Source organism: Drosophila serrata, unplaced genomic scaffold (assembly GCF_035046125.1).
Source record: "Drosophila serrata isolate PLE 108 unplaced genomic scaffold, ASM3504612v1 contig_249, whole genome shotgun sequence".
Classification (NCBI taxonomy): Eukaryota; Metazoa; Arthropoda; class Insecta; order Diptera; family Drosophilidae; genus Drosophila; species Drosophila serrata.
Window position 1 is genome coordinate 2434044 of NW_028257147.1, and position 18961 is coordinate 2453004.

Genomic DNA, 18961 nt, shown 5'->3' on the forward strand with positions numbered 1-18961 from the left:
ATATTGCATTGATCATCGGGTTGAATCGTGCACGTGAGCGATTGAGGAAAGCTCTTCCTCCATGTCGGGCGAAAAAAAGAGAAAATTTGTTAATTTTATTTGTTGATAAGTTTTGGGGGGGTTGCAGTAGTTTCTGAGTGAGTTTTTGAGTGTTTTTTTAAGAGTATTTTAAGTGTCTCTTGGGTTAATTCATATGTACATGATTTCAATGGTGAATTCTTGCCTGACTTCAAAGAAGAAGCCTTAAAGGTTTAAGAATGTACGATTGAGACACAGAAGTTCCCAATCATTTTATTACTAAATGTACATATATATATATTATAGTTTAAGTTTCATATTACATATTAACCAAATTATAATGGTATGGTACTTTATAAACCAATATTAAATAAAATCTAAGAAGAAATACAAAAGAACATTGAAAATAAGATAAGAACAAGATTACTTTACATCTAGGTAATTATTGATGATAACAAACAAGATTAACATATCGAGTCTCTTACAGAAAATGTTCAGATTACATGAGCTTACTTCCTAATTCCAATATCACGTTAATTTTATGCTGGACGCAGCCAGCGTTCCGTTCGCTCTTACAAAGACAAGAAACTATACGGATGAGAAGTAGTCACAGCTGCCACACATGTTGTACAGGTGTCCCGAAGAGGGTTCAATAAAGAAGCGCAGGGCCTGAGTGCACTTTAGCTCGTGACTGGCTATCTGGTGGCGCAGCAACTTCTGGAGCTGTTCCATGTCAGCAGAGTGTTCAAACTGAACGCCACACTCGCAGAGGTAACCCCTCTTCTCACGCTGCAAGGGCTTCATCTGGCAAACGGGACACAGAACCTCCTTCTGCTGCTGTTGCTTATTATCTGGCTCTACGTAAAGCGTTTCCAGGTTCTGTTCGCCCAGGGCGTACCATTCATTCACATCGGAGAGCAGCTCGTCCAAGATCAGCTGCTCCAGCTCCAAGTCGTGCTCCAACTCACTAAGCTCCATGCGAAGAATTTCCCTGAGTTCCGCCTGTAAAGGGAAGGTGTTAGTGTTTGCTTAACTGATTTATATGGATTCCTTTAAAATACCAATTGTAATTCACGATTTGAGTCAGTGCAATGCTTGCGGGTTTCAATGATGCGCTTGCGGTACTTCTGGAACGGTTAATAAAACACTTTAATTGCTGCTTATTTGTTATTTGTATAGTTGCCTTACCTCACGCAGCATTTCGCGCAATTTGGGCATTTGTTTGCCCATCCTCTGCCTTCGGGCCACATCCTGAGCATGCCGTTTTTGTTCAACGGACGTGTGGTACACGGGGCTTTGTGTGGAATTCATTTGAACAAGCTAATTTTTAATTAAACAATAGTTTTGGATCAGCTGCCGGTAAGAAATAAGTGCAAAGTTAAAATTCCAATTGGTGTTCACGCTTTCCCACACGCCTGCCGTCTGTAAAGCTAATGATATTTCAACTGCAAAGCTCCTGAACAATAAAATAATGCTTACAAATCAAAGAATTACTGAGCAGTAATAAAGTTATTAAAGAAAATTAAGGAACTCACCCAAAATCCACAAATTCGCGCACAATTGTTGCTCTAGGGATGGTATTCTTTCGATAGTTGCCTATCGGCCAGTGTGACCGCACCTTCGATAAGTCGGCACACTGACCAACACTGGCACGCAGGGTTGCTTTGATCCGTTTTGACAGCTCATCCATGGTGTAGTACACGTTTCCGGTCTTTCTTTCCCTTTCTTTTACCAGCGTGTGTAGTGACCAGTAAGAGGTTAGTGCAATATTTTAAAAAAAAATACCCCTTAACTTGAGACAAGCGCGCTCAAATGGAACTGTTTTTCGCTGCCCACAGATGCCAGCTCCGGTCGCCAAGAAACCAGCAGCGAAAAAGCTGCCCGCTGTGCCGGAATCCAAGCTGAAGTTCAGCAAGAAACAAATCAGCAAGCGGGTCGCCGAGTCGAAACGTCGCCTGAAGCGTGCCGCCGTCATCGCGCTGCGCAAGAAGGAGAATCTGGTGCGTGCCGAGAAGTACCAGAATGAGTACATCAAGGCCGATCAGCGTGAGATCAAGCTCCGTCGCCTGGCCAAGAAGCGCAACCAGTTCTACGTGCCCGCTGAGGCCAAGCTGGCCTTTGTTATCCGTATCCGCGGGTGAGTAGTGTGTGTCATGTTGCCTCCAAGCCAAAGCCCTAATCTCTCCACCCGCTCGCTTGCAGTATCAACAAGGTGGCTCCCAAGGTCCGCAAGGTCCTCCAGCTGTTCCGTCTGCGCCAGATCAACAACGGTGTGTTCATCAAGCTGAACAAGGCCACGATTAACATGCTCCGCATTGCCGAGCCCTACATCACCTGGGGCTACCCCAACCTGAAGTCGGTGCGCTCGCTGATCTACAAGCGCGGTTTCGTGAAGCACAGCCGTCAGCGCGTGCCCATCACCGACAACTTTGTGATCGAGCGCAAGCTCCGTCAGGCGCACAACATTCAGTGCGTCGAGGATCTTGTCCACGAGATCTTCACTGTTGGCCCCAACTTCAAGTACGCCTCCAACTTCCTGTGGCCCTTCAAGCTCAACACCCCCACCGGCGGCTGGCGCAAGAAGGCTAACCACTACGTCAACGGTGGTGACTTTGGCAACCGCGAGGACCAGATCAACCGTCTGCTGCGCAAGATGGTCTGAGGAGGCAACGAGCGGCTAGCTTAACGCTTGTGTTGGACGACAGCAATTACGCGGTATGATGTATAACAGTGAGAGAAGAAATAAAAGTAACTTTTATAAACCACGAATTGCAGTTCAGTACAAAAAGAGCAGTGTTTTTGCTTCGAGAGGGTGTGTGTGTGTGCTGCGATGTGTGTTTACGTTGCATTCCCGCAGACTGCAGGTACATACCTGAAGGTGTTTACACTGCTTAAATTCACATTTGGCCTAGCAAGACGCTTACATTAGCTAATTTTCTGTTAGCTATCTAATAATTTGTTATTTTTTGATATGTTTTAGAAGTTCAATAGAAACACTTAGAAAGAGCACGAAACTATCAATGGTTGGGCAGACTTCAACCTAATTAAGTCACCTGAAATTAATTTTTAAATCTAATATTACTACCTCCATAGCTCTTCTAGTTTGTTTATGAATCAAATTGGCAGTCTTAAAAAGTTAGCATTTAGAAATTATTTTCAAATATCGAAAGCTAATTGTTTTCCATTTCCAAATATCCAAACCTTACTTAAAGATTTCTATAAAATTCTGAATAGCTGTTTTAAGTAATTAATTAATTCAATTATTCCTGTATAGTTTGATAGATCTTAAAAATGTTAATATTCCAAATTTGATTATGTACCTAAGGCCTGCTTTGTCTTATTTTTTTTGTTTAATAGAACGAACACAATACTTGCCGCATTTATTTATTAAATTCTTTAAATAATACACAGATCTATATATTTTTCTACGCTCTTAAAGTTGTTTATTTTTGTTCTGGTCAAAATTTAAAGCGCGCTTAATGCTCAACACTTAAATGCAGACAGCATGCTAAATGGTGGGGGTGCCATTGAGGGGGGAGAAAAAGTCAGCCAATCGCTTTATTGAATGTATCATTTGCCTTTCAGCTGGCAGTGGATTCTCTTTTTTAGATAAATTTTTTACACATTTAATAGTCCAAAACAAAGGCGCACAAAAATAAAAGTGTAAAGTAGTCAATATATAATCCTTGTGGGGAATATTTGGCACCCCTTCCGTTTCTTTTTTTGTGTATAATTTAATTAATTGTTAGCACATGAAGCACATGCCGTAGTCCGTCTGTAAGATTCCCATTTCTACTGGTCTACTGGTGTCCCCCGGCCTGTGTGGGCGTCACATGAATGTTCTGGATCAGGCGCTGTCCCCAGTACTCCTCCAGATCGAATGGCTTGAAGTTTTTCAGCTGATTATCAGATTCGTTGCAGTAGATCACAGGCGGGCCCTGCTCCTTGACCTGAAGCGAAAAGTGTTTGGCGAAGCATAAAGAGCAACCGATATTATCACGAAAGGGACCGTAGCAATAAGAGATTTTGATTAAGATCTTAATAAATAATTTACAAAATATGGGACTACACATATTGGGAAAATTTATAGAATCCTTTATAAAGTCTCCTTTTAAATTAATTTTTAACAATCTTTTTTACTTTGCTCTAAACATAATTTAAATTATTTAAGACTAAATCTGAATTATCTATATTTATTTTTCCTCGAATACAGGAATGGCAAAATGAATTTACCTTGTACTATTAATTAATAGGTTTATTTACATTAAAATGTTTATAACTGACCACGTAGCTTTAAACAAATGGAACATATAGTGACTCATTAAACTGGCCACGAAGAGAGTATTGTAAATAATTATTAAGCAAATATCAATAGATCTACGGTCCCTGGTTGCCGCGGGGCAGAAAGCAAAGAGAGACGGTGACAAGTGGATGGCCCTATTCCAAAATACCAGACGCCTGCTTACCTTGTTCCAGGCCTCATGAATGTATCGGATCAGCTCATCGTGCTGCGACAGTGGCAGGCTCTGGGTCTGGGCACCAGCTTGGCCATAGGTCGCACCGGCGTTGCTGTTATTACTGCTGCTGCTGCTGTGCCCCCCCAGTGATGAGGGTGAGTTGCCGGCACTGTGATTGCTATAGCCAGGTGCACTGGACGTCGCCCCCGCCGGGGACGAGGATGAGCCGACGTTGTTATTGTTGCTGTGATGGTGGTGGTGGTAGCTGTGGATAGCATTGTGGCCACCGCCGCCGCTGTTCTGGCGGCGTATATTGTAGGGGTAGCGTCTGTGGTGAAGATAGTGGAGAAGCAAAGCGAAAACATAAGTATAAACATATATACGAGCACCATGTATGTATGTACCGCGGGTGTGCGTATGTACATATGTATGTAAACACCGTCTTTTGTCGTCCAACGACGCATACTGGCATTTTTACAGTGGATTACAGGAAGATCCCGAAGTCCTGCCATTATATTTTCATACCCGTTATTGCGTTCCATTCCGATGTGTCCTTGCTGTAGATATTAATCCTCAAATCGTCTTGTTTATCGCTTTAAAGTTATTTATATTCCCTCAATTTTCTCTTTCACAGCAGTGTGACCGCTGCGGAATGTTGTAGAAAGCTAGGTCTTTAATATAATGCCACACTAACATTTTGTGGGCAAATATTTGGGGTACTCCTTTTAAATTAATTATTAATTTAAAAAAATTATTAATTTAATTTTGATGTCTAAGGAAGTAGAAACCCCATAAAATGCCATATTAACATTTACGAAATTTTGGCAACAATATTTGGGGAACTCTTTTTATATTAAATGATTTACATTTAATTATCAAATAAAATGATTTCTTTAATATTGTTATGTCTTACGAATTTTGTTTATATTCTTGTGATACAAATTTTAATGTTAAAATGAGTATAATCTGTTAAAAACCTGAAAAAAAAATGATTCTTGAAATAAAATTTTTTTTCAATTATAAATCTACAGTTAAAATTGAAACATTATAAAATTATACCGAATGTATTCTATATCAATAAATAGAAACAAAAATCACATTATCATCGACATTGTAGATACAGCATAATTTGCTTAGCTGCCTCAAGGACTTCGCAGGCATTTTTTTCAGAAAATAGTTTATAATTCCTAAATTTTAAATAAAATAGAAAATGTTATATTTAATGTATATAATATCAATATTTTAAATATTATGTCTGTAAAAAATTAACCGGGAATTTCTATGACAGTAGAAACAACACTATAATGATATGACATTTCAAATATCTTTAAAACGGACAGGCGGAAAAGGCCATATATACCCAGATCTATATATATTTAATGATCAAGAATATATATGTAATATTAATATTTCCTTAAGAATAAAAAAACCAAAACATAAAATTATTTGTCTCAGAAAACATCGAAAAAATCGAATCGTTAACATTTTATATATTACCAATTTTTTAAAAGAAACAAAAACATTGACGTAGTTTATAATACATAAATGTATTTAAAAACATTTTACTGGTTGCATTTGGAAGTCAATCAACATATAAAATCTTTAACCTTAATTACATAATTACATATTTTGTAAATGCACCTGCACTTGAAGTTACAACTAGTTTGGCGGCTCCTCTAATCTCTCAGAAAAAGCATTCGTTTTGGCAATTGCCTCAGCGCACATTCAAAGGTCATCATCTCCAATTCCCTCAAACGCCTCGTTAGACACCCGTGCTCCATTGTCAGCCCCGTCGTTGCGGAAGAGTACAGCTCCGAATGTCCGGAACGTTAGCCTGGACTGCTGCTTCGACCTGGGGGCCGTCTTTGGATAGAAACCAAACTGGCGGCATTAAGGGAGCTGTAGACGCCGAGCATGTGAAAGATGCCCATGTCGATGTAGAGGATGGATGAGGAAGAGGTGACTGTCAGCTGATCATGGGATTCGCCTTGCCGCCTCCTCCTCGGTTAAACAATTTGTCAACCATCGCCTGCATGAATGTGTCGAATCAGCTCATCGTGCTGCGACAGTGGCAGGTTCAGGGTCTGGACAGCAGCTTGGCTATAGGTCGCACCGGCGTTGCTGTTATTACTGCTGCTGCTGATGTGCCCCCCCCCCCCCAGTGATGAGGGTGAGTTGCCGGCTATAGCCAGGTGGACGTCGCCCCCGCCGGTGACGAGGAAGAGCCGACGTTGTTATTGTAGCTGTGATGGTGGTGGTGTGAATAGCATTGTGGCCTCCGCTGCCGAGGTTCTGGCGGCGTGTATTGTAGGGGTAGCGCCTGTGGTGAAGATAGTGGAGAAGCAAAGCGAAAACATAAGTATAAAAATACATATATACGAGCGCCATGTATGTACCGCGGGTGTGCGTATGTACATATGTATGTATGTAAACACCGTCTTTTGCCGTCCAACGACGCATACTGGCCGTTTTTACAGTGGATTGCAGGAAGATCCGGAAGTTCTGCCATTATATTTTCATACCCGTTATTGCGATCCATTCCGATGTGTCCTTGCTGTAAGATATTAATCCTCAAATCGTCTTGTTTATCGCTTAAAAGTTATTTATATTCCCTCAATTTTCTCTTTCACAGCAGTGTGACCGCTGCGGCATGTTGTAAAAAGCTAGGTCTTTAATATAATGCCACACTAACATTTTGTGGGCAAATATTTGGGGTACTCGTTTAAAATTAATTAATAATTATAATAAAATGATACATTTAATTTTTTTTATCTAAGAAACTAAAAAAACCCATAAAATGCCATATTAACATTAAGGAAATATTTGAAAAAAATATTTGGGGAACTCTTTTTATATTAAATGATTTACATTTAATTATCAAATAAAATGATTTCTTTTATATTGTCATGTCATAGGACTTTTGTTTATAATTTTGTGATACAAATTTTAATGTTAAAAAGAGTATAATCTGTTAAAAATCCTAAAAAATTATTCTTGTAAGAAAATTTTTTTTAATTATTAATCTACAGTTAAAATTGAAACATTATGAAATTAGACCGAAGGTATTCTAAATCAATGAATAGAAAGAAAATTCACATTATCATAGGCATTGTTGATACACCATAATTTGCTTAGTTGCCCCAAGGACTTCGCAGGCATTTTTTCAGAAAATAGTTTCTAATTCCTAAATTTTAAATAAAATAGAAAATGTTATATTTTATGTATGTAATATCAATATTTTAAATATTATGTCTGTAAAAAATTAACCGGGAATTTCTCTGACAGTAGAAACAACACTATAATGATATGACAATTCAAATATCTTTAAAACGGACAGGCGGAAAAGGCCATATATACCCAGATCTATATATATTTAATGATCAAGAATATATATGTAATATTAATATTTCTTTAAGAATAAAAAACCAAAACATAAAATTATTTGTTTCAGAAAACATCAAAAAAACACCATTAACACTTTAAATATTACTATTTTTCATAGAAACAAAATCATTGAAGTAGTTTATAATACATAAATGTATTTAAAAACATTTTACAGGTTGCATTTGGAAGTCAATCAACAGTTTCGAGAATGTATTTGTTTTCTTCGTATTTTTCCATTTAGAGAAATATCCACACTGATGCCTAATACATTTACCATAGTTATCAGTACATTTATTTTTTAAAATGCATAACATATTTCGCTATCGCTAAAGTAAGGTAATTTACGTACGTACATATATTACAATACAAGAAATAATAAAAAAGAAGTTAAAATGTGTCATAAGAATTCCATTTACAGATCATTTACAATAATTCAACATGTAGGTACATATAAATAATGCTGGTAAAACGAGCCATATATCTTGAGCATTAATTTCCTTCATTCCGCCACTCGTCTGCACTACCAATGAGTAAAGGGACACATTACGCCAACCTTTGATAAGGTTTTGTAACACTTGCAAGTAGCAGAGAGGGGGAGTAGTCTGGTTATAACACACATATAAAATCTTTAACCTTAATTACATAAAATGAGTTAATATTCTGTATATGCACATACACCTGCACTTGGAGTTACAACTAGTTTGGCGGCTCCTCTAATCTCTCAGAAAAAGCATTCGTTTTGGCAATTGCCTCAGCACATTCATAGGTCATCATCTCCGATACCCTCAAACGCCTCGTTAGACACCCGTGCTCCATTGTCTGCCCCGTCGTTGCGGAAGAATACAGCTCCGAATGTCCGGGACGTGAACCTGGGCTGCTGCTTCGACCTGGGGGCCAAGTCTTCGGATAGAAACCTAACTGGCGGCGTTGAAGGAGCTGTAGACGCCGAGCATGTGGAAGATGCCCATGTCGATGTAGAGGACGTTGAGCTGGGCGTGGATGAGGAAGAGGTGACTGCCGGCTGATCATGTTCATCGTCGCTGCTGGGGTCCGCCTTTCCGGCTCCTCCTCGGTTGAGCAATTCGTCGACCATCGCCTGCAGGCACACCGACATCAGCATAGCCTGGCCACTTGTGATGGTTATCCATCGCAGCGTCTGTTTCGCAATCAGATACTCGAAAGCCAGCTGCAGGTGTGTGGGTTCCAGACGCGCCTCCAGAGGGTTGTGAGTGACGCTAACGCGCCACGACCGCATCCTAGTCACCCGAAACTTGGTCTCGTAGATCTTGGCGCCGCGTGAAGTTCGTAGGCTTAGCTCCTTGTTGCCAATGCTAACAAGCGCCATCGTATTCGGTTCTGGATAGTCCACCTCTGCCTCATCGAACTGCAGGCACCCGTACGAGGGCAACTGGCGCACTAATTCCATGTACTCTCGAGATCTTCCCTGCTGCTGTAGGCTACTCAGCTGGCGGCCCACGCCTGGCGAACAGATTACCACCCACTCGCGGCTCACATCAGCCACTGTTTGGTTGTTCAGTAGGTTAAGGGCCACCTTGCTTCCAGTCAACTTGGCGTCCAGTCCAGAGTCCCAGTAGCAGGTACGCAGCAGCAAGTCGCAAGGCTGAACGTGTAGGCGCGTTATGTACGGAGACTCGAAGTCCATGAGTCGGCGAACCAGATGCATTTCATCTGTTTTTCGCATGCGACGCACAAGGAACAAGCAGAAGAAGCGTGTCAGATCCTCGGGCAGCTGGAGCTCCTGGCACACGGCCTTAAGCAGCGCCCCGGCGTTTTGCTGCACACTGCAACTGACAAGAAGGCGTTCGCTCGCCGGACTGGTGTACACCTGCACCTCCAGCTGCTGCTCCTCGCAGTCACTAGTAACCATATCCTCGGCCAGCGCCGTATCCAGTTGAGCGCGCTGCAAAAACTGCTGCATGTGGGCGGACCGGGCGACGCGGCCATCCTGGCCCACCATCTGCAGGTACTGTTCCAACGAACTGCGTCGCGTCTCCAGCTGGCCGTTGGTCAGCGGCAGAAGACGTTTCGGGGGAAACGCCGGCAGATTTACGCCCCCGCAGTGCCTGCGCAGCTGCTCGTTGAGCGAGTGGAGCTGCTTGTAGCGCAATCGACAGTGGTAGACGCCGTTGATGTGTATGTTGAATGCTGTGTAGGTGGGCGAGGAGCCCAGCTCCTGCGTGTCCGGTATGGAAAAGTGCATCGTGCTGCTGTGCGACGGCGCCGGACCAGCGGCTCACACCTGCATTGTGTTGACCTCGCCTGCTGCACCACTGCTGACCGCGAGAATTGCTCTCAAAGTTAATTAACTCGGAATTCAATTGTTAAATTTTCGCCTTACTAACACCACTAGGGCTGGGAGTAACAGCGATAATAATATCGATACATCGATGTGGCTGACATCGATATATTTAAGCATGCGATATTATTAAACATAAGTTTATTAACAAATTATCTTGTGTTTAATAATGTTGTATAATATAAATTAAAATCTGGATAATTATGTTATATATATAGCAAAAATTTTAAGGATTTGGTTTGCTTAGCCTTTTATAAGAATTTAAAAAGTTATTGTCTTGGCCACAAAGCTTTTGCGGCTATATTTTCAATTTCTACAAATACACGAAATCGAAATAAAATTAAAGTTTAAATGTTGATTGATCTTAAGCTCTCCAAGAATAGATCTGAATTTTATTTAAATATTCTTTAAAATGTTGTTTTATAATTGCTTTAAATATATTGTTTTGTTTTGCCTTTTCGGTAATTCGCGATATTCATCGCATAAACCGAGTAATTCTACAGTCAGCTCAACAAGTGCTGTTTTCCGAATTTATCCCAGTGTACAGAGCTCAACTAAAGAAATGTCCTCCGTACCGGATCCTTTATCCGAGAACTCTGCCCTGAGGAGCAAGATTCGTGTGTACGACCGCGAACAGCGCCAGGAGTGCCGAATCCAAGCGAAGGACGCGCTCCGTTTAGGCTTGGGACAGATCAAGAAAGAGGTGGCGACGCTCGAGGACCTGGGCACCAAGGACGTGATTGGACTAGCTTCTAGGATTAAGCGGCGAAAGCATGCGACATCTGAGGACCTGTACCGCTTGGCCCTGGCCTTTCTTCAAGGGAACGAGAACATCAACGCCTTCGCGGCGATTCCTGGCGCCATCCAGGTGGTGGTCAAGGAGCTCTCGGGTAAGTAGATGAGCTAGAAAGAGTCATACTATGTTTAATGATTGAAATCACCTTTAAGGTCCTCACATCCAGCGCCAGATTGATGCCGTTGAATGTTTGTGCAACCTTTCTCTGGGCGAGGCTCATGTGTCCGAGAAGATAGCGAGTCTGGCGGGCAGCTACATGGTCACCTATCTGGACGGCAAGGAGGAGCGGCTGAAGCACAGCTGTCTGTGGACCCTGGCCAACGTTCTAGTCACCTGCGACAAAGCTGCCCAGACCTTGCTCCAAATGCAGCTAGTTCCCAAATTGTGGAAGCTGTACACAGCGCCCGCCAGCGAACTGAGAGGCTGCCAAGAGGATGCTGGCACCTGCCTGTTTCTGGTGGCCACCCACGCCCTGCAACATGTGAGCACCAAAGATCGGAAGTACCTGGGACAGCACTTGCACGAGAAGCGACCCGAGGATCCTGCCAGCGAGTACTTTATGTACATCGTACATCAGCTGGCGCTTGTGGGTCCTGATCAAGGCCTTGGTGTCCAGCAAGCCGGGAGCCTAGTAAATTTCTTTGGAGCCAGCTTGTCGGGCGAAGTTGGTTTGTTCCCGCACAAGCTGCGTCTGTTCTACGGAGTACGGGTGTTAGCAAATTTGGCGGCCATAGGCGACCCTGCACTATTAGGAATTCTGGCGAATCCAGAGCATCTTGTTAGAGTTCTTAATCAGCTTTTTACATTACGCGAAGGTCTGCTGAGCACTGACCTAATGCGTCTACTCAGAAATTTCTTAGAGCTAAACATTTGCGACTCTAACCTAGTCCTAGATCGCTTAAAGGTATACGCATGAGCTTTAAGTAAGTCTTTCGAATCTCTTTATTGGTCTGAATATATACATCCATGTATATAAGAGTCAAGCCCTGGGCTTCGGACTATGTAGGAGGTAATCCAAAGGGGTAAACATAAATACATAAAATAAATAAATAATACAATTGAAATAAAATAAAAGTGCTTATTTGCACCGAGCATACACAAAAAACAGTTCTTTGGATAACTTAGATGTCGTCTTCAAAAAGCGCAATTATTTGTCGCCGCTGTGCTTCGGCGTCAGCACTAATTTCCTTGCCACAGTGGCCATTATGATGTGTTCCGTTGTGAATCTCCAATTCGGAGACCGAGTCAAATACTATATTGCACTGCCCGCATCGAGCTGAGAATATTGGAGCTAATCCCGATTGGCATGGTGGAGTGTCCGAGCCGGGCGTGAAGGCCGCTCGATGCAGCTTTTCCAGAAACGTGGCCCGTTCCTCGTGCATGTCACCTGGGCCCTTGCCGATACCAAAAGGCAGTGATGAGGCCGCCACCGTTCCGCGTATGGGAATGGGCTTCTTAACCGTGGGCGTACATGTCGAGTTCCGGCTTTCGGAGCGCGCTATGGCATAGAGGACATTGTTCTCCTCCGTAATTGGCGTCGTTGTACCACTGATGAAGTTAAAGGTGGAAAATGGTTCGTCCTCTACCTCGAGAAGCGAGGCAGGAATTTCAGCGGGCACGGGAACTTCAGCTGTCTTTTCGCCATTGGAAATTTTCACCTGGTTAAGCTTCTCGGCCAGAAGCGAGTCTACGGAATGTTCTTGCAGCCAAGTGCAGGTTTTGTGCAGGGAAAATATCATCCGTCGGATGAACTCATGGGGCGAAACCATCTTCTGCCGCCTAATATCCAGCAGCTTGGTCACCTCGTTCACAAATGCCACGAACTGGTATTCCACGCAGTTGTCCAGATGCGACTGCTGCGAGTCCTCGAACATGAAGCGCTTTAAACAGGCCGGGCACTTGCGCTCCTTCCACATGGGCTCCGGTATATTCACCTTGATGTCGCGCAACTGCACCTGGTCCTGATCCATGGGATCGTCCTCCTCGAAATTGGTCTCGCTGTAGTTATAGCAGTTCTTGTGCTTGCGCAGCAGAGCGGCCTCCTCGTTGTCGTCGCTGGAACTGACCGCCCCATAGTCCTCGTCGTCCTCGTTGGTACCATCGTTGCCGCTGCTCGTAGGGAGCTCATTGTCATTGGAATGTCTCTGGAAGCTATTGTGACGCTGGTGCTTGTCGAAAAGCACGTTGAGATATTGGATCCGCTGCTCAGAGCTGCTGTCCAAATGGGGAGCTGTCTGGTTTAGCAGTTGTTTGTGCACTTTGTCTTTGGGTGCCTGCACTTTGGCTCGGCTATTGTTTAGCAGCAGATCGTGCACCGGGCGCTGCTCCACGTACCGCAGGTCTGCTGGAGTGAAAAGGGCGTTCTCCTTGTCCACTTTGTTCGCGTCCGAGATATTCACCGGCTTCTGTTGGTATAGCTCCGCCACCTTTAGACTGAGGGCATTCTTGATGCACTGCTCCCGAAAGGTGACGGCGTGCTTGAGATACGAGATGCAGGGAGCACAAATGTTGCGGGGCAGGCCGTCGTCCGTGGAATTCTGTGAGAATTGCAGGGATAAAAAACGTAACGTGGGACCAGACAATGGAGATGGCTTACCTTCAGGCCCGTTGTCTCCTCCAGAAGAACGCTAATGGGCTTCTGCCAGTTGAGAAACTCGTTCGTGGATCCGTGCAGGTAGGTGGGAATCTTGGCAAAGATTTCATAATCTGCAGGGCTGCTGCAGACGCGGCAGATGTTGCCCAATGTCGTCATATTAATACTAAATGTCTAACTTAATTCTAATGACGGAAAAAACAAAACAATGAAAATTTTTAGGGTTGTTGCAAATATATCAATATATCGATAGTTTTTCTCACTATGATATCTTTTATCGTGGTATTTTGTTTGCCGATATATCGATGTTGCAATATTTTGTTTGCCCAAATATCGATGATTCGATATTTTGATTTGAAATTTTGGTATTTTCGACTGCCAGGCACACTGCCACACTGAGGCTCGCGTTAATTTCCAAGTTTGTTATTCTTTTTAGTTTAAAAGCATTTTAGTTAAGTTAACCGAAACGCACAACGCAGTTTAAGTTAATTATGTCCGCCCTGACACGCTGTGCCTTTCTGCTCCTCACGCTGGCCGTCTGCGGTATGTAATTAGCCACAGCTCTGTAAAATGCCCGTCGCCAAGGGTTTAATCTCGGCTTTGGGTGTGGCTTTGCAAATGTTTTTTTTTTGATGCTGTAATTGAAATTAATCACTGAATATTTGCAGGCAGCTGGGCTATTCGCTGCTATCAGTGCTCATCCGACCAAGATCGGAAGGGACACGACAGTTGTGGAGCCTACAAGCGGTTCAATCGCACGGAGCACATAGCCATCGAATGCAACAGCGATGAGAGCCACATGCCAGGCTCGTTTTGCATGAAGGTGGTGCAGCAAGGCCCCCGCGGTTTTATCTGTGAGTTTTCTGATTGTTTTCTTCTCCCATCCACGATATAACTTTATTTATTTGACATCTTGCTTTGTTTCCAGGGGACGGCCGCTGGCGCCAGGTAATCCGACGATGCGCATCCGTTTCGGATACCGGAGTAACTGGAGTCTGTAATTGGGGCGTGTACGAGAATGGTGTCTACTGGGAAGAGTGCTATTGCTCTAGTGACAGCTGCAATGGGTCCAGTCTTATAAAAATGCACGGATCTCTTCAACTGCTCTTGGCTTTCCTGTTAATGGGAGCCGCCTCAAGGATTGTAAGGAGCTAAACAGAAAGTGGCTTCTTAAGACCAAAAAAACAAGACAAATTGTGCCTTTACACACACTCTTACTAATCCGTAAGCTGAGAATGAGTTTTGATAACAGAATCACATTCCGTCCACATTTCCATTTATAAAGTTAAGTTAAAAAGTTTAAAGACAAGCTAGATCTTGTGACAGCACGATGACAGATCGATTTGCCAAACCAAAAGGAAAACAGAGCGGTGAATTAGCAATTTTGTTTAAAGCTGGACGTACACTTTCCCTAAATTCGAATGTTTTATGTTGCTTTTAAATATGCATAAATCACATTAGGACAGATATATTTTAAGTACTGAAAAAAAATGTTAAGAAATAGCTAAAAGACAAAATTGATTATTCCTACAAGATTTCTTGTTGTTACTCCCTTACTAAGTTGGTCAAATCGATCTGCCATAAAAGCGGACTTTAAGCCTTAAAAGCTACGAATATTGTATACATTTAAAGCAAATCTTAAAGCCATAAAATTGTAAACCGAATCTCGAGCAATGCACCCACGGTCGAAATATATTCCTCTATGTAGAGTTTTTCCACAAGATTATTTTTTACAACCGTACTGCATATCCATCAGAGACTTAAGACCGAATTCCGCCCAACCAGCCTTCGGATCCTTGGCAACTGCGGTATAAACCATAGTGGATCCATCTTCAAAAGTTTTCATGGCAAAGAATGATGATCCCTCCTGCAACCAAACGCGCATTTCTTCAGAGTCGCCCAGATAAGACGAATCTTTACCGGAGTGCTTGCCGTACTGCGGTTTATATGAGTTAAACCTGAAGCTGTAATGGAAATTTTGCCAGAAATCTCACCCATTTCTCGTATATAGTAATCGGTTGATTCTTTTGAGTCCATCTTAGCACTTTCAGATAGAAGACCATGAACTTGTGCACATTCTCCTTGGCCTTGATCGATGCCGCCTTATTGAACTTGGCCATCTCGTCGAGGGTACTCCGGCAGATCTCACGATCCTTAGGCCTTCCGAGGGTCTGACAAATGGCCAATGCAATGCGACGCAGGCATTCAAACTGCTCGTCCAATACCTCCGGCCCCAACATTGAGAATTTGGTACAGAATTTGTTAAAGCTTAAAAAATATATTCATAAGAAGTTTGGAAAGTTGGGAATGCCGGAAAATTTTAGACAAAAGCCACTATGATTTTTAACTTCTGAATATGGCATTCATTCGATGTCGATAATACATTAATAACTCTTCTCGTTCCTCTTTAAACTTATATTTTTAATTGCATTATAAATTGTACGACAAAAACAAGATAAGTTATCATGCCGGTAACAACCACGGGGAAAAACTTGTTGGAAATATCAAACAGACCCAAGAGTCTGACTCTAAACTTGTACAGGTTCAGATGAGTGACGAATACTTCCATCTAAATGTATGAGAATATAGTTTTTTGTGTCCTAGTAAGGTGTAATTTTAATAAAACCACTAACCTTTCTGTTCCATTCGGTCACCTCAGAGAGAAAGAACATATCCGGAATTAGATCGCGAATATAACCAAACTGATTCACTGCTCCTTCGATGGCCAAGCTTAGGATAAGTATGTCGAGCATTATCTTTACAAACCAGAACCATATCCAAAACTGGTAGAATTGTTGGTCCGCTATCATTTTGTAAGAGATCGATATCACGCTAAAAAGTGTCTGGGTCAGGCTTAAAAAGAGATATTTATCGCATATTTTCTGCAGCGAAGTGATCATAAAAGATATCTCCCTAAAAAGAGCCATGGCTTTCTTTAGCTTTTGTTTTCTCCTATAATATTGTATCTCCAAACGTACGGACTCGTTCAGCTTGGAAAATAAAACACCTAGGCTAAGGTACCAAATAGAGCAGAAACGCTTAATTATATTACTGCAAATGATGGTATAAATGCAACTTGACCAAGCCAAAATATTCCTTTGATTTATCCGGAATCGAAACAGTGCCAATAGAAAGACGACTTCTTGGACCTGACAGACCAAAGATAATATTATCAGACACAGTTCTCGTCTGCCACCGAATCCAATCTTTGAACGAATCAAAAGAGCTGATACTCGATTAAAAAAACAAAGGTTTTGGTTAATCAATCGAATCACTGTGAAAAATCTGCAGGTGTATCAGTGACAAACAGCAGGAAGTAATGATCACAAGTCGTGCAAAGTTCACCAGTTTATCAACCAAGCTGGCTAGTCTCCATATAAAGCCATAGCAATTGTAGACATTAAGACAAATCGGCACAAGGCGCCAAATTATTGAGAAACACTTCCACCACAATCGATTCCACCAGCTCTCCTCCATAACCATTTTGTAGTCCTTCGTTGGTTTAAAGTGCCAAAACACGGCTCCAATGCATCTGGTGTAAAAAAACCATCCTCGCAAAATAATGAGGGAAATTGTGGAAATTTTCATCTTCCGAAAGGGTCAATAAAACTTCTTACGAGTAGGTGTAACTTGCGATTGAAAAGAAAACTATTGTTTCTAGTCAAAGTCCGTAGGAATGCATTTAGTTAATGAAAATGGACACTATGATCGAATCTCTGATTTCCTTTCAACTGACAAGTCAAGTTGTCAAAGTCAAAGACAGCTTTATTTAGATAAGCATAATATAATATAAACATTTGAATAATGTGAGTTCAAGTATTGTAGTAACTAAGCCTCTCTGACAACGAGTAAGGTAAAAGTTTAACCTTTGAATTGTGCGTTTTTGATTTATTCTGAGCCTAATTAGTTCCTTAAGGTTATAATGTCCAGCTGCATTCCATATTGAATGACTACGGTAAGATAGGTAATCAAGGCCGAGAGAAAATTCACCAAGAGTGCATTGGATATTTCAAATAAGCCCAATGGACGAATTTGAAATTCGTAGAGATTCAGATGGGTGAAAAACACTTCCAGCTGTAGGAAATAAGTACAAATAATATAAAATAAATACTATACAAATTTCAATGTATATTGTATAAAAGGAGGAAATTATAACCATCTACTCACAGTTCTATGCCACTCCTTATTTTCACTTAGATGACAATTCTCTAACACCAGTCTATGGATATTTCCGAACTGAAGTTTTGTCCTTTGCACTGATAAGGTCAAAAGCAACATATTTAGAATTTCAAAAGAGATCTTTGACAACAGCCATGGCAAGCTAATATCGAGAATGATAAAGGTACTGTAAGAGGCCAAGGCAACTTTAATGCATGATTGCCCCAAGCTAAAAAGTAGCATCAGGTCGTATATCCTTTGAAACATGGATGTCAAAGATTGCACGTCTTTGTAAAGGCTCAAACATTTGTCCAAGTTCTTGCGGGTCTTCCTCAGTTTCCGACCGGTGGGCTTCTCTTCCAGGGACTCCAGTTGGGATCTGAACTCGGTGGAAACATATTCGTTCAAGTCGGCGTAGAGCAGTCCCAATGCTATATAGCCCACAACGGCGATATGCAAGAGAACTTTATTGCATACGGACACATAGATATCTATAATCCAATACTTCTTTATCATAAAAAGCCGTATCAGGAACACTATATCGAATATTAGGCTTGAAAGAGTGAGGATTAAAAACACTATCTCATGTGTTCCTCCAAATCCCGAATGTTTCCCCTTGAAAAGCCTTTGAACTTTTTGAAAAATTTGGAGAAATGTGTTGATCAAATTAGTGCATTCTGTGCCTTGAACCAGGTGCAATCTCAGGAGGCACAGGCAGCAGGCCATATTCAGTAACATTTGGATGATGTGTATGAATTTTCTAAACCAATTATTTATCATAATCATAAATTCGAAGTATTTGAATGTGAACAAACATAGGCCACCCACGCGAAGGATACTCAATGACCACTTCCAGCACGGACCAATTTCTTCCATCGTCATTTGGTTAGTAGTTGTAGTTTTGAACTTGAACCAGGAAATGCCAAAGGATCTATATATGTAGAACATCCAGCGGAGAATTACGGCGGAGAGTTTGGAAACACTTCTCTGACGAAGGAACTTGAACATGTCCTGCGAGGTTTAAACTTGGATTGAGGAGAAAGTTTATTAGTCACTAACATGTCCTGCTGACCAATTCGCTAATGAGTACTTTGACCATGTCTAAGATGACGGGTGTATGTCCTGATATCAAATTATCACCTTGTATCGGTGACAGCAAAACTAAGAAATTAAAATTGGAGACTAATCGAATTTATTAACTAAAAAAATCTTCCTCGATAAATGCTATATTTCCCATG

At 41.9% G+C, this 18961-nt stretch overlaps 9 protein-coding genes across 13 annotated transcripts; 3 read left to right on the forward strand and 6 right to left on the reverse strand.

Moving 5' to 3' along the window:
* Positions 1-250: 250 nt before the first annotated feature.
* Positions 251-1690, reverse strand: Ripalpha (RPA-interacting protein alpha). Of its 2 annotated transcripts, none has more exons than XM_020944456.2 (4): positions 1554-1690; positions 1207-1440; positions 1080-1145; positions 251-1020 (listed from the first exon to the last, which is right to left on the reverse strand). In XM_020944456.2, exons 2-4 carry the CDS (start codon positions 1327-1329, stop codon positions 607-609), a joined length of 603 nt encoding a protein of 200 aa, XP_020800115.1. In that variant the 5' UTR covers positions 1330-1440; positions 1554-1690; the 3' UTR covers positions 251-606. The 2 variants fall into 2 exon arrangements, with proteins under 2 accessions (XP_020800115.1, XP_086688701.1); XM_086832575.1 differs by having other exon boundaries at positions 1207-1448; positions 1554-1675.
* A 50-nt stretch (positions 1691-1740) lies between these two features.
* Positions 1741-2806, forward strand: RpL7 (ribosomal protein L7). Its single transcript, XM_020956689.2, has 3 exons — positions 1741-1775; positions 1857-2155; positions 2221-2806. The coding sequence occupies exons 2-3, from the start codon at positions 1857-1859 to the stop codon at positions 2678-2680; spliced, it is 759 nt and encodes a 252-aa protein (XP_020812348.1). The 5' UTR covers positions 1741-1775; the 3' UTR covers positions 2681-2806.
* A 626-nt stretch (positions 2807-3432) lies between these two features.
* Positions 3433-7138, reverse strand: LOC110187307 (uncharacterized). 2 transcript variants are annotated; one of them, XM_086832577.1, is made up of 3 exons: positions 6998-7138; positions 4485-4803; positions 3433-3968 (listed from the first exon to the last, which is right to left on the reverse strand). In XM_086832577.1, exons 1-3 carry the CDS (start codon positions 7012-7014, stop codon positions 3819-3821), a joined length of 486 nt encoding a protein of 161 aa, XP_086688703.1. In that variant the 5' UTR covers positions 7015-7138; the 3' UTR covers positions 3433-3818. The 2 variants fall into 2 exon arrangements, with proteins under 2 accessions (XP_086688703.1, XP_086688702.1); XM_086832576.1 differs by lacking the exon at positions 6998-7138 and adding an exon at positions 5001-5166.
* Positions 7139-7988: 850 nt separating this feature from the next.
* On the reverse strand, positions 7989-10257 carry Snx17 (sorting nexin 17). The gene has a single exon (XM_086832574.1). It carries the CDS (start codon positions 10078-10080, stop codon positions 8620-8622), a length of 1461 nt encoding a protein of 486 aa, XP_086688700.1. The 5' UTR covers positions 10081-10257; the 3' UTR covers positions 7989-8619.
* Positions 10258-10388: 131 nt separating this feature from the next.
* Positions 10389-13799, forward strand: LOC110187296 (uncharacterized). Of its 2 annotated transcripts, XM_086832590.1 has the most exons (3): positions 10389-10413; positions 10726-11066; positions 11125-13799. In XM_086832590.1, exons 2-3 carry the CDS (start codon positions 10739-10741, stop codon positions 11886-11888), a joined length of 1092 nt encoding a protein of 363 aa, XP_086688716.1. In that variant the 5' UTR covers positions 10389-10413; positions 10726-10738; the 3' UTR covers positions 11889-13799. The 2 variants fall into 2 exon arrangements, with proteins under 2 accessions (XP_086688716.1, XP_020812344.2); XM_020956685.2 differs by lacking the exon at positions 10389-10413 and having other exon boundaries at positions 10646-11066.
* Positions 11891-13945, reverse strand: LOC110187295 (uncharacterized). Of its 2 annotated transcripts, XM_086832588.1 has the most exons (3): positions 13830-13945; positions 13569-13773; positions 11891-13509 (listed from the first exon to the last, which is right to left on the reverse strand). In XM_086832588.1, the coding sequence occupies exons 2-3, from the start codon at positions 13722-13724 to the stop codon at positions 12094-12096; spliced, it is 1572 nt and encodes a 523-aa protein (XP_086688714.1). In that variant the 5' UTR covers positions 13725-13773; positions 13830-13945; the 3' UTR covers positions 11891-12093. The 2 variants fall into 2 exon arrangements, with proteins under 2 accessions (XP_086688714.1, XP_020812343.2); XM_020956684.2 differs by having other exon boundaries at positions 13569-13833.
* LOC110187305 (uncharacterized) lies at positions 13912-15286 on the forward strand. Its single transcript, XM_020956694.2, has 3 exons — positions 13912-14108; positions 14234-14419; positions 14494-15286. The coding sequence occupies exons 1-3, from the start codon at positions 14057-14059 to the stop codon at positions 14718-14720; spliced, it is 465 nt and encodes a 154-aa protein (XP_020812353.1). The 5' UTR covers positions 13912-14056; the 3' UTR covers positions 14721-15286.
* LOC110182403 (uncharacterized) lies at positions 15218-16214 on the reverse strand. The gene is made up of 2 exons (XM_020950443.2): positions 15560-16214; positions 15218-15501 (listed from the first exon to the last, which is right to left on the reverse strand). The coding sequence occupies exons 1-2, from the start codon at positions 15803-15805 to the stop codon at positions 15289-15291; spliced, it is 459 nt and encodes a 152-aa protein (XP_020806102.2). The 5' UTR covers positions 15806-16214; the 3' UTR covers positions 15218-15288.
* Positions 16215-17468: 1254 nt separating this feature from the next.
* LOC110187326 (putative gustatory receptor 93b) lies at positions 17469-18822 on the reverse strand. Its single transcript, XM_020956713.1, has 4 exons — positions 18796-18822; positions 18539-18734; positions 17733-18259; positions 17469-17639 (listed from the first exon to the last, which is right to left on the reverse strand). Exons 1-4 carry the CDS (start codon positions 18820-18822, stop codon positions 17469-17471), a joined length of 921 nt encoding a protein of 306 aa, XP_020812372.1.
* Between the last annotated feature and the right edge of the window lie 139 nt (positions 18823-18961).